The sequence below is a fragment of the Sturnus vulgaris genome, chromosome 13 (assembly GCF_052056855.1).
Source record: "Sturnus vulgaris isolate bStuVul1 chromosome 13, bStuVul1.hap1, whole genome shotgun sequence".
In the NCBI taxonomy this organism is placed as follows: domain Eukaryota; kingdom Metazoa; phylum Chordata; class Aves; order Passeriformes; family Sturnidae; genus Sturnus; species Sturnus vulgaris.
In genome coordinates, this window is record NC_142255.1 from 12,392,049 (window position 1) to 12,405,858 (window position 13,810).

Genomic DNA, 13,810 nt, shown 5'->3' on the forward strand with positions numbered 1-13,810 from the left:
GTCCTGGGAGCCCTGGAATGTGCCTGAAGCCTCCCCTTTCATTTCTAAGCAGAGAACAAAAATTTTAGGACTGTTTTTCTATTTCCTAGAGGAGCATCCCAGATCAGCATGTTTGAGAAGCTTTAGGTTTGCTATTTATTTGACTCAAGATTAAAGTTATCAACTTCAACTAGTTGTGACTTAAGGTCCAGGGGATTGTTTGCCTATTGTAATTGTATTAGTTAAGTGTTCTACTAATATGTTGGAATTTCATGTATCAAAATGCACATTCATGGCTGTAACTCATCCCTGGAATATAACATTGTATTACTTAGCTTAGTCCCAGCAGTTATATTTTGCAGATGGTCCCTGCAGAAGAGGAGTTAAGCACTGCTGCCATTCCACTGCTCCTGGTCTGAGCCAAAGGAAAAGGGTTTTGGGGCAGATCCAAAGCATTCCTAATGGCACTGCTACAGCAGAGTCACTTGAAATGTAAGTGATGTTAAATCTTTTAGCAGGTCTGCAAGTTCCAGGAACAAACTGCCATGAAAAACGTTATTTAGGATAAGCAAAACTATGTTTTGATGTCTTCTTAGTTTAAAGCAGCTCTTAAACCAATAAGGCATAGAAACAAAAGGAGAAAATAAACGAAAGACCAACTGCATGCAGTCACCTCCAAAGACACAGCAAAGCAAGCACCTATGTCTGCCTGGAGGTCCAGGTGCAATCCAGGGGCATGTGTTCCTTCTGCTGTTTCTCGAGATAAAGCAAGGCTCGGATCCAGCGGCTCCGCTCCTCCTCTCCCGGGACCGCCGGGGCTGCAGCAGCAGCTGAGCCCCTTCGCCTGCCACCAACACCATCAGCATCCTCACCAGCAGCATCCTCACCAGCAGCGCCTTCGCCCCTCCGCCTGCCCGGCAGACCCGATCACCGCCTGGCCCCGGGCCGGGCGCACATCACCAACACCATCACTATCAGCATCCTCACCATCACCATCCTCACCATCAGCATCCTCAGCAGCAGAGCAGCAGCAGCCGAGCCCCCGCGCCAAGGCTGGGCTCCGGGGCAGCCCTGCAGAGCGCAACGCGCCGGGCGCGGAGCCAGGGAGCGGGGGGATCCCGCACGGACAGACACGGGCTGCGGCAGCGGGGATGCTCCGGCCTCTGGAGCGAGGGAAGCGCAGCCCCGTCCCAGCAGGGCGAGGCAAAGCCACCCAGCACACGATTTTATTCTATAAAGCGCCGTGATGCGCTCCCAGCCCCGCAGCGCCGGGCCCTGAGGAAACGCAAACCCAACCCAGACCAAAGAACCTTCACCCTTACAGGAACCAGAAGGTAATTTATAATTGACCTACTAATGGAGTAGGGGTCTTCTTGGAGTTTCTTCATTTTAAAGACAGCAGGCATGTTACCCTTACACTTTCTGCAAAATTAATTTGGGTATTGCAGAAACTCATCTGCAAAATCAAACATTGCAGAGTCAAAGGAGCAGGGCTCATTGTCCTGCTGCAAGGAGCAGCTTCCGCTTTTTACCGTTGCACCAAAGTTAGTTCCTGCTTTGAAATTCACACCCATCTGACCTCAGTACTACCACTGGACTTGGAAAGCAACACAGACCCAGCAGGGAGTTTCTGTGCCTGACCTCATTCCCAACAGTGGAGTGCCCACCATCAAAGAGCCACCCCACCCTTACCCAGTGCTGGACTACAAACGACTGCATTTCAGCTAAATTTCACAGCTAAAATGATGGGAGAGTTCCACATAGAAGGACATACAGAAATGAGTTAAATGGGCTTAACTGAGATCAGTAGTTTGCTTTCACAAGAATAGACCTGGGGAAGAAAGGGCTTTCCGAGTAAGAACAATCAAGTTTTATGGCTGAACAAATAACCAGAGGAAGCAAGTACATTTGGTCTCTACTTCTATGTTTAGCACCATTTAGAAAAAGCAAATGCAATACAGAGTTCAGAGATGTGTACAATGCTAAGCATAAATACAGGTTTGGGTATTTAGAGTTCCAGGGTCAGCACCCCGAGCAGAGCTGGCCCAAGTTACAGGAGTGACATGGAAGAACCAGGAACAAAACCGCAGCAGAGGCAACACAGGTAACAGGCCTCCATGTGAGCACAAGTTAAATTTGTAACAGTTACATAAATTTTAAAAAGATACATATCAGACTCCTTGGAAAATGACACCTTTGAAGCTGTAACAAATATTCTCCTCTGGCTTTTCCAAAGTACAAACACGAGACAACTACTGGTAGTAAACAGATGCACCACATCTTACCTTCCTGCAAACAAGCTGTATATCACCTGTGGCTGCACTACACGAAAAAAATGGTCAGTCACACAGGAAAAATGGACAGAACATCCCCATCAACAACAAAATGTTAGTGATCACTCACACCTTTGGAGACCCGTTGCATAATTTATCCAGGCACACAGAGCCATTTTTACAGTGACACCTTGATAGCTCTAAAATATGTATAACAAGTTCTTGTAAAGGCCCACGTTATACATTTAAATTACAGCATGTTAGCAGTTTGCTGGAGCAGACTCTTTTTTTAAGCCCCAAATTTGTTTTTCATAACCTCACATCATCCCCTTAACCCCCTTAATTTAAAAAGTAAAGGGTATTTTTTTTGTTGTTTTTGTTTTTTTGTTTGTTTGTTTTTTTCGTTTTTTTTTCTTTAAAATAATGAGGACCTGAAACTCACTGTCATGGATGAAACTGCATCTTTATGACTTAGCCACATGTTTTCAAATAATGGCTCCAAGGTTGACCAGCAGTGTTTTTAAATGCTTGAAACCTTGATATAAGTTTACAATACAAAGCAGCTCACTACTAGCATTTATTTTGTGCAGAGCATACATCAGAAAACTCTAAAAAATTCAGAATTCATTTAAGAACTATTGGATGAGAATAGGGCTACGAAGAAAATTATTTAAGGGAACAAACATGTAAACAAATTACTGAATTAAAAGAGAGGGAAGAAGATCCAGACCAGTGGATCAATGATAGGTCATTAACATTTTGATTTAGAGCAAAACATCTGCATTAGTTTATGGCAGATAAACTTCACAAACCAAACCAGATAATGTAGAAGCCAGAAGACCCAGGCCCCTCTGAGAATTATTTAAGCAGGAATTCAAGCAAATAAAAGATAGTACAAGTAGAAATCCATGTTCAGCCAGGACATTGTGAACTGTGGCTGCAACTGGAGAGACCATGGGACATAAATCACAATGTTGAATTCATATTCAGGGTTCTCATTAACAGAGGAATACTGGCAAAAGAGAAAGCAAATGCAAAGACAATTCACAAAATTACTTCAGGAGTTGGAAAAGTAGTAATCAAAAAATCAGTTTATAGGTAAAAGGTTAGAAGCATCAGTTTGTTAAAGTAAAAGCGTAGCTACAGAGGGTCATGAGGAGAAGAAACGTTGCAGGCTGAGGTTTCACAGCAACACAAAGCTCAATGTGGGTACCAAAAATCCAGAGCTAATTAGGTAAAAATCCCCAAAGTCACTACATGGACAGGCTGACCCTTTCAACATTACCTTGAATACCTGTACCACATTCAGCAGCTTGGTTCCCACAGGGCTACAGTCCCAGGAAGGACTGGAAGAAAACCACTGTGAATTTATGAAGGTACAATATATATAAAATCAGACAAGTATCTGAATATTTATTTAAAATACACAAGGGAAGTGCTGAGCTTGAGGTGGTGATTAGGCAAAATCTGGCAATTGTGGCTGGCACAGTCAGCAAGAGAACTGCTGGGGGCCAGTTAAAAGTCACAACTAGAAAACACTGATGCCCAGATCCAGAGCCTAAGGACTCAGGTGATGTGGACAAGGATGCATGTCCTCGTTCCCCTGGAAGTTAAAATACAAGTTTTTCCCCTTTTGCAATAATAGGACCAAGGCAATAATCAAAGACAATGCACACTTGCAGCACTGAAAATTAACTGCAGGCCTTTTATAGGAATTCATAACGACTATGTTCAAATATTTCTTCCAGGCAATGAATCATGATTTTTCATTACTTAGAACCAGCTGAACACCATTTAAACATAACCTCTTGCACATTTCATTTACATACCCAGCTTACTGTATCAAGTAATTGTTTTTACACTTTCCTCGTGTATGAAAATTTTGCACCAAATAAGATTCCAAACTTGAGCAAGCTCTAATCCATGCATCCTTTATTCCATTACAATCACTGTGTTGCTTTCTAGCAACAGGACACAAACTGCAATCAATCGCGATCAATTTATACAACAATCTGAGGCTTACAGTACATTTAAGGCCTTTAAATTTGGAAAAATTAGACCTATCCTAGTAGTGTAACAATTTTTAAGTGTTTTGCATTTCTGATGCATAATCTGTGCGATTCCAGTGTCAAAGAATCAAATTACTTCTAAACTAAAAAGATCAGCTCAATGAAAATTTAGTTACATAATTCATCAAAACATAAATGTGTAAATTTTTTTTTTTGTCCTGGAAACTTTATAAAACTTTAATAGCAAAATAATATAGGGATAAAAACATATTTTAACAAAATGTATTCAATCATATACAAACCAGAATTTTGCAGTTTATTGTAACTAGACTTAAATTAAAACTACCAATTAAGAATCTATGCACAATGTAAATTCAAATATGTACAGTACTTTTAAAAAGTCTACAGGAATGCTTTACAGAAGGAAATGTCTGTTATGGCTATTATTCAGACAATCTGAATATTAAAATGAGTTTTCTAGTAGTAAATTTACACATTTATTTTTAAACAAAAGCAGTTTTGTCCCTAGATCCTTTAAGAATATTCCAGTTATGTTTATACAAGTAATGGAGAGGTCGTTACAGAGTTTAGCCCCATATAGTAGTTTGTTTATTTTCAGGTAAAAGTATATTTAAATAATTTACTTGGGAAGATCAGTAAGTTAACAAAAGAACACTAGAAGGGAGGAGGGGGAACTTCATCACAATAACTTTCCAGTTACAATACCACAGCTAGAAACTTCACAGAGAAAGTACTCCCTTAGATTGAACCCATGATTGTTCAGAACAAGCTGTAGCTCATAACAGTTGTGTTCTCCACTCTGAGAACACGGTGGGAAAAGAGTCTTTGTAGGACAGAATTATAAATGATCTGAAGTGAGACAGAGAAAACTGATCTTCAATTAATACAGCACTAGGTAAAAAGTGTCCCCATAAGCAGCTAGGATTCCCACTTCCTTCAGGGCAATGAAGCTAAAAATTGTTGGAATTACAGTAGTTGACCATATTTGTGTGCATTAGTAGAATCATTTCCAGATAGAAAAGACAAATTTCATCAGATGTTTGATTAGAACACCCTCAAGACAGGGTATTTCTTCATAGTATAAAGCTATTACAGCTATCCAGTTAAAGCATGTGCAAAACCAGGTAATTTCTTCCGTTCACAGTAACTGAGGTAAAATCAGGTAGGCTTCTTCAGGAGTTGGGAAGTTCATGAGATATGAACTGTTTTAGTCTCTCTAAGTACTGTGCATAAAGCTCTATGTCATTATGCCCAGCCCCTTCCACCCAGAGGGGCTCCACTGCTCGTGGACATCGCTCGTACATGGCCAGGCCATGGGAGAAATCGATCACCTCATCTTCGGTACCATGGATGACCAGCACAGGAGAGGTCACTTTAGAGATCTTGTCAATGCTGGGGGAAGGAAAAGAAAGACACAGCTCAGTTTGGGGCTTTCAGTTTCACATCATTAGAGAAAGCAAGCTTAACTGTTGACACCCAACCCAGTTGCCACTGCATGTTTTTAAATGGCTGCAGACCACTGGAATTGCACAAGTGATATGGGACAAGGCTCATTCCCAAAACACGTGTGTAAAAAAAGAACCTGCACTGCCATCACCACCATCCCACAAGTGCTAACAACAACAAGTTTGAGTGGGTAGCATGCAAATAAAGTTTGGGACCCAAAAAACCCTCACCAAAACAATGACTGCATCTATCACACAAAGCACTGTGAGGCAAGTGAGATTCCATGGGACATTCTGCAAGCACAGACTCTTCTCACATGACACATTATCACCTTCCAATTTAACAGCTTAGGAACTAATTAACTACATTCCAGTCATAAGATTTCATTAACAAGACAATAAAAAAGGCCTTGGCTCATGGAGCTTGAACCTGTCTTTGAACTCCCAAATTAAGCAGATTCAGCTAAAGGAAAACAATCTGTTCTAAGTACTGATTCTTTAAGTTCAAACAATGTACTAGAAAACCGTAGGAGAAGAGCATTACACAGGGCTATCTAACTGCAAACCACAGAAATTACAGGATTTTATTTTATGTAACCAGCCTGTTTGCCAGCTGTGACTGCAAAGTGGCCTTAGAGTAACATTTTTCCTTTTGTCTAGCTACCTTTAGCAGACCAATATTGCCTGAGACTGTCACAGGAAAATGGGTTCTGAGGGAAGGGAAGAGTGACAAAGGCACCTTCCCACCTAAAAGGTCAGGCCAGAAAACCCCAATTATGAAGCATCCTGGTAGCACATGAACTTGCAAGCAGTGAACAGCAGCTTTCTCTGACTTTCCTCACACAGGCCCCAGCTTTTATTTCCAGACAGACATTTCATGCTGGTAGTTACCAATGATTCCAAATCTGTGTAGAGACATCACGTGCTAATGAGCTCTCAGCTTCCTACCAGCTCCACTTCCATCAACACATGGAGGAATGTGGAAAAATGAGTGCTGGTACTACTCAATTTTATGGGAGGACAAATCTATTTCTTTATGGTAGCTAATAAAATGTGTTTGGATTTTCCTGCTGCTGAAAAACAAGAAGGCATGCAATTTTAGCATGACCACTGATTTTAAAAAATGATCAAGACTGCTTAAAATTATTTCAAAAATACAGATGCCAGCATATCCTGATTTAAAACACATTCAAAAAAGTTTTATGAAAATATAAAGTTAACTAAAAAGATGTAAACTGAAGCACTAAGCCTCACACAAACCTCAGCATTTAGTATTCTAGAGAACTGCCACTGGCATTCCAGTGAACAGCTGGGTGTAAACACATTTCTTTCTCTATCTCTCAAAAAAACCCTCATGTTTCATGCCATTTAAGGTACTATTTAAAGTTAAAATGCAGCCTTATTTCATTTTTCCTGTATGGAACTTGATCTGTGTGCAACTACACTGAATTAAAAAAAAAATCCCCAACATAAAAGTGGCATCAGAATAATGCAGATTTTGTTTTTCCCCATAATTTTAATCTCAAAATTAGTATCATAGCCAAATGTAAATACTTTATAATCAATATGCTGTATAAACTGAAGTTTTAAGCCCATGAAAGGCCTGGTGTAATAGACCTATCAGCTACATACAGCTACAGAGATGTTTATGCATAATTTTGTGGCTAGACACTAAGTTCTCATTTATTGTAGGAAACCCCTTTCACTTCAGTATTCATATAATGAAACAATTTTTTTTCACATATATTCACACACCATTAAGCCAGATAATATTTATATTTTGCAGAAATTGGAAGGCGTCCCATTGCCAACTCAGCGACTCATAAAGCAATGTTTAAACTGCACATTAGCCTTACTTAGTATTCTCAGCCACACAGCTCTGCAGCTAGAAAAATCTACTGAGACCAAATTCTCATGGAGTCCCAACATAAAATGCACATAATAGCAATTCACTGTAGGTGCACACAGAACTATTTTGTTTCCCACTGTGAAGACACAGTTGAGCTGCACACATTCAGAAAGTGCACTGCTGTTTATTTTCACTGCTCCCAGTACCACGGAAGTCAGACTGACAGCAATGAACAGCTCAGTAGGGCAAGAACAAAATACTCAAGTGCTACAGCACATCTGCTGTCACTGCTCCCCTTCCCACTTCTCTTTTTAAAACTGTTATTTGATTTGGCTGTTAACAGCTGATCACTGTTACTTCTGTAATCAGAGCTATGTTTAAGGCTTTAAGGAACACGTTTTACCTGTGCTTCCCCCTGCCCAGCTATCGAGAGACTGGCTTCCCCTCTCATATTTTTCCATAACTTAAACTGGCTCAAATGAGAAGTTCTAAAAGATTCCTAGAATATCTGCTGTTCCTATGACCTCTACCATTTCCAAATATTTGGGTACTCCAGGTCTGTTGCAATTGTTTTTCCAGTGAAAACTAGACTATAAAAGTGAATGTTTTATCTTAAAACCAGTTGTATAGTTTTCTAGAGCTTCATAAAACAAGCTTAGTATCTTCTAAAAGATGGGACAGGGACTTTGTTTTGGTCACAAAATCAGGATCCTATAAGATCCCCACCAGGGAGGAACAAATAAGTCTGGTATCTACTTACAACACCAATCCCTTTTAAACACCTACAGAGCATGGTGAGTATAGAAAACCCCCCTTGCAGCAGTGATACATACCTTGGGAAAGCATCAAAGCAATAGGTTTTCCTGGTGTCAGGAAAAGCTACCCGTAATCCAGACATCAGGGGAGAATGGAGGATCACAGCTGCACACTCGTACCGAGATGCCAGGTCTACTGTAGGGACAGTACCAATGCTCTGACCATACAGGATAATGTTCTCAGGACTGACACCATACCTGCCAAGAAAAGAAAGATCCCTTTAAAACAAAAAAGCCAAAACATAACACATTTCACATCAATTTCACATCACAGATGCAGACACCAAACCAAACCAACAGAAGTAGAGGGGGATGAAACCCAAAGCATCCCTCCTTATCCTCTGTGGATCTTTAAAATCTGTTCCTAGGAGACATTAACTTTAAATTTTAAAACACTTCAGCAAAGTAAACAACCGAAATATTACACAGGCTGAAGAAAGCTGTCCTCAAAGAAGGAATGGCAGTTTGATCATTAATCTTCACCTCTTTCAGGAACAGATCTTGTCTTTCACTCCACAGCACAGAAAACTATAAAATCAGACTTCCCCCCCTATCCAGAGTCACTCTCAGGAATTTTAGCTGGATGTCCTAGAGGCTAACAGCCCTTCCACCATTAAACAAGATAGTTACTCCTCTGTCCATCTTTAGTTCCATGCAGTTGGAGTAAGAAGACCAAACTGCCTTGTTAGTGACAGCAAAGACAACAGGTCTGTTCATTTTTCCAGTTACTGATCAGTATAAAATATTCCTCATTTTTCTTTGCCAGTTTAAAACAGGTCAAGTTTATTTTGTAACTATAAAAATACACCATTCCAGAAAATACAGGGTTCACAGCAGATCCTGGATGGTTCCCCAACATTCTCATCCAGTCTATAAAACTGTCCCAGCCTGTGTGCTGCTTTACACTGCAAAAAAAGCTGAGAATGAGACTAATTCAGTTTTCATTTAACGTATGCAAAACGGAAAGGAATTTGGAAGGGGCACAGGAGGAGGTGACAGTGGATAGGAAGAAGTGAAGAATATGTGGCCACCAGAACTTGTTAGGAAAGCTGCAAATCAAAGCTGTTACTCAGTTATAAAATATTTACCCAGAAGATTTCTCTCTGTTAACTATATCTCCCATGGCAAGCTGTATAATCGAATACAGTTGAACAAGAAGAGAACACATTTCTAGTAGAAAATAATCTGTGTAAAGCATTTTTTTTGACAATCTAAACCATCTACAGTCCTGTGGTCACTGCTGTGACAATGAAAAGCAAACCGTGCAGTTTAGGCTTTACCCCATGTATACCTGGAAGGTTTCAATTTCCTTGCAAAGCTGCTTGCAAGGTGTATAGCAGGTCTGGAGAGTACTCGATTTTCAAGCAGCTAAATGATTTGGTGTGTGCAAAAGAGAAAATTACAATAGAAGAAAGATCAATTAATAATTAAAATTAAGAATAATCCAGTACTAATTGTCCAATTACAGGCTGTCAAGACTGCCTTGTTTCATGATGAAGTATAACTAGACTGGATTGTAGCCTCTGTGAAACAAATTTTCTTAATATTTTTATACCACTGAGCATAAGGGTGCTTTTGGCATCTACAGTTATATGAATAAGCAACTGTATAAAAATATCTCTCAGGAGTAAAATTTTATCCTCTTGGTAACCAAGCAGCAGCTGATGCTGGCAGTCTGTCACCACAGCCACAGCCTGGTGTTTTTAAGCAGATGTTGTGCAGCTCTTTTAGCAGATTTTTTTCCTTTCTTAGTGTTAGATATGGTCCAGCACACAGGAGGGCCTGTTTGACTCAGTTAACAGGACTTGGAACAAAGTCTTGTCATCACAGACTTCATTCCAGCTGCTGGGTGGGGAGGGCTGGAGGCATGCACCCCAAAGGCACTACATGCACCCAGCCTATCTGCCAGCTGTTGCATCACATTAGACAGGCAGAAATGCATCAGCATCAGGGATACACAAGAAAACAGGACTGGAACATGATCACCTACATGGCATTTCAGTGGGGATGGAATGATACTGATGCTGGTAGGTTTTGCAACGCCATCCTGAACTGCAGTATCACGATAAATGTCAAGTTTCCCTTCTAAAAGGTTTACAATAAAAGAAGAATGTGGAAACAGATGTTTGAATGAGAATCACAGGATAACAGGACAGCACAGGGTGGCTGTCCAATTGCCTTAAATGATCTGCTTTATACTCATTCCTTTTGATGCCATTTTGTTTCTGAAAACATCTCATCTTCTTAGGGGAGTACCTTGCTCTTGTGGCAATAGGTACTCTAGAGAAAAATCTGTTTCACAGTATGCCAGGTCAAGTCAGATACAGTCCATAACATCATTTAAAAAGCCCAGATATGTCTAAACTTAAAGTAGTCCTTCATCACTACAACTATTCAGTATCCAACTCCACAGAAAGGAAATGTGACTAACTGGATAAAATTAATAATTGTAAAAGGGTATTAGGACACTGAGTTAGTGCACTCTTAGACAAATGTCTTTTCTGCTTTACATTCCCACTGACAATAAAAGAATCTCTGGGGCTGCTTTATTTAGGGACAGTTCCCCTTTTCAAGACAGAAGAGTTACTGTAATAGATTTATCTTTTTAAGCCCTTTACCATTAGGTCATCTCTCAGCTCTCAACTCTCATCGAGCTTACCGCAAACATCAGCACAAACAATCAAACATAAATGTAATATTTATTTATCATGAGGCCAAAGGACACAGGACAACTCATGAGTGAAGGCCATGAATAATTGAGCTGTGCAAGGTCCTCAGAGCTGAGGCCAGAGCTTGGTTCCGAGATCCTTTGCATCCTCACAAACACTGCCCAGTGGTGATTCAGCAAGCCCTGCTCAGCCCAGGTACAAACCCACCCGGAGGCTTTATCTTTAAAACATAACACTCTGAAAGCAGAGGCTGGGTCCCTCTCTGCAAACTTCCTTGTATTAGATCCTTGCACAACAGGAGCAGTGATATAGAAAGTGAAAGAGGGGAACAGCAGACATGGGTAAGAAGGTAGCAATGAAGCCTGACTGGGTGACACAGAAAAAGGGGAAGAATATGGTAGAAAAAGGCAAAAGACACTCTGGAAAAAGAGGAATCCTGTTACAGTCTGCTCTCCTATTAAGGAAGAAAGTCTTTCCACCAGCTAAACAGCAGCTCCTAAAAATAACTTCCTTGAAACACACAAGCTTTGGTCTCTGTGGAAACAGAGCTCCATCCGACAGAGCAGGAGAGCCAACTAAAATTTCTGGATATGCTTGGGCACTTCTCCTGTGAAGCCCCATCACAGAGTTCTAACACGCAGGGCAACACAGCAATGTGGAAACCAGCCTTCAGCAAAGCCACAGCAGGAAACAACTCAGTTACCATGGGCATATGCAAAACCCTGCTTTGACAGGAAAAAAAAGAGGGGAAAAAAAGAGAAGAAAAAAGGGCAGGCATGCTTTTTATCCCAAAGGGAACTCCATTACTGCAACTACTGCTGTATAAATGATGCAAGCATTTCTGCTCCCCCTTACTCACAAACACAGGTGGCAAAGCTCAAAGTTCTCCAGCCTACTGCAGTCTCAACAAGCCACAAGTACACGGTGTGGCTGACACATTCCATTTGTGTGTGCAGAAAAACCCCCAGCAACCTTCACAACCTTCACAGAGTATAGCTCTCTGTACCTAGGGCTTCAGGCCAGGTCTAGCTAAGGCTCCAAAATACCCCACAGTCTATAACTATAATAACAGTAGTTTGGGGTTGTTTGTTTTTTTTCCCCTGTATTACTGCCTCAGGAAATCCAAATGAGGTTTACCAGCAATTCTGGTCTCCCCATGCTAGCATGAACTATGTGCACAGAAGCTGGTTATTAAGAATCCACATCCCAGACTCTTCTACTTATTCCTTCACAGAGTAATAAGGGACTTCAGTCATGCCAGCACATCAGTGGGATACAGGAGAATGGGAATATTGCTGACAGGGAGCACAGCAGAGGAGGATGAGATACAGTTTCTATTTCCCCTGCTTGGCTGTGTGGCTGTGGCTCAGGCCATGTCCCTCCTCAGCTTCCTCATACAACACCGATGATGGCATCAACTGCCATGCAAAGCACCTCAGACTTTCTGGATGACAGCACTGTGCAAACTATGTATTATCTCAAAGCATCTTTAATTATGAGCCTAAGATACTGAATCCCTCCTCCCTGCAGGGCTCCAGCTCTGAGCAAGAGCTGGAAAGTTTACCATGGCTATTTTTACTCTCTCCTTGTTCAGTGGAGAGTGCCAGTGGAATGCTGCTACAGGGACTCCAGACGTGTCACAGCTGAAGCCCTGCAATGTTCATGGCCAAAGCTGCCAGTCTTCAAAAGTGCCAAATACATATTCATTAGCGAGGTCAGTACTTTTCCTGACTTACTGAATCCATGAAGTTAATCATATCTTGTGTTTTCAGTTTGAATTTTTATATTTGCTGTCCCAGTATCCCTTACCTGAACAGAAGAGCATAGAGAACAGCCTGTATAAAGCAACAACAATAACTTAGTTTTCAGAAACTGTCTATGCAGAGTACTTGGGTGGCAAAAATCCCACTCCACAACACTGTTGAGACTTAGTGTTTGACTGCTACTAAACTAAGGCAGGGACTGATGGGCGAGTTCTTCCTTATAACACAAAGTACATAAATTTACAAGGCCAGGAAAATGAGGTAAGCAGCTCCTGCATTCTCACAGGGGGACTGAGTCTGAAACTGGGCACTCCCCTCTCCAGCAAATACCAGTGAAATAAATCATTTTTAAGACACAAAGAAAATCCAGCATACATCAGGAATAACACAAATCATGCCCCAATTTGGAGGAAACAGTGACTTCTGGAGTACCTCTACTAGAACATACATGTGCTCAGCTCTTCATAAGCTATTCAAGTCTGTTTCTTTCAGTTTACACAAACCCATTTGTCACAATATACTATTTGTCACCCTTTCAAAATGCATTATCTCTCAGTTCAATAATTCAGAGAGATTTAGATCACTTGCTAAGAACCATAGATAGATATTCTTTAGCATCATGATACACTTCCATAAGATATCCATGTACATTTTCAGAAATAACTGGCTATTTAATCCTGTATGAATCTAAAAATCTAATTTTGAGGTTAGAAAGAAAAACAAAAATCCTCAGTTAAGTAATTAACACAGCAGACTGCATATACTGAGTATGATTTTATATTGTGTGACTTTTACATTAAAATAAATCAACACTATGCTGTGATTTGTAAAGATATCCTGAAATTTTTACCTGCCAAGACCTAGACAGCTTTCAATAATGATCATTGCAAGAAATTTACAATATCAGAACAAAACACTGAATTTTACATTGTGTTTCAGCAAATACCACTCCAGGATGCCAGCCAAAATATCAGAGAAATTACAGCA

The 13,810-nt window shown here is 40.7% G+C and overlaps 1 protein-coding gene across 1 annotated transcript in view; it reads right to left on the bottom strand.

Annotated features, from left to right (window-relative positions):
• Window positions 1-4,167: 4,167 nt before the first annotated feature.
• ABHD17C (abhydrolase domain containing 17C, depalmitoylase) overlaps window positions 4,168-13,810 on the bottom strand; it is a 28,167-nt gene continuing 18,524 nt past the window's right edge. Inside the window, exons 2-3 of the mRNA XM_014889729.2 lie at window positions 8,410-8,589; window positions 4,168-5,674 (exon numbers count right to left, since the gene is read on the bottom strand). Coding sequence (XP_014745215.1) covers window positions 5,455-5,674; window positions 8,410-8,589 — 400 coding nt within the window. The 3' untranslated portion in view covers window positions 4,168-5,454. The remainder of the gene's footprint in view (window positions 5,675-8,409; window positions 8,590-13,810) is intronic.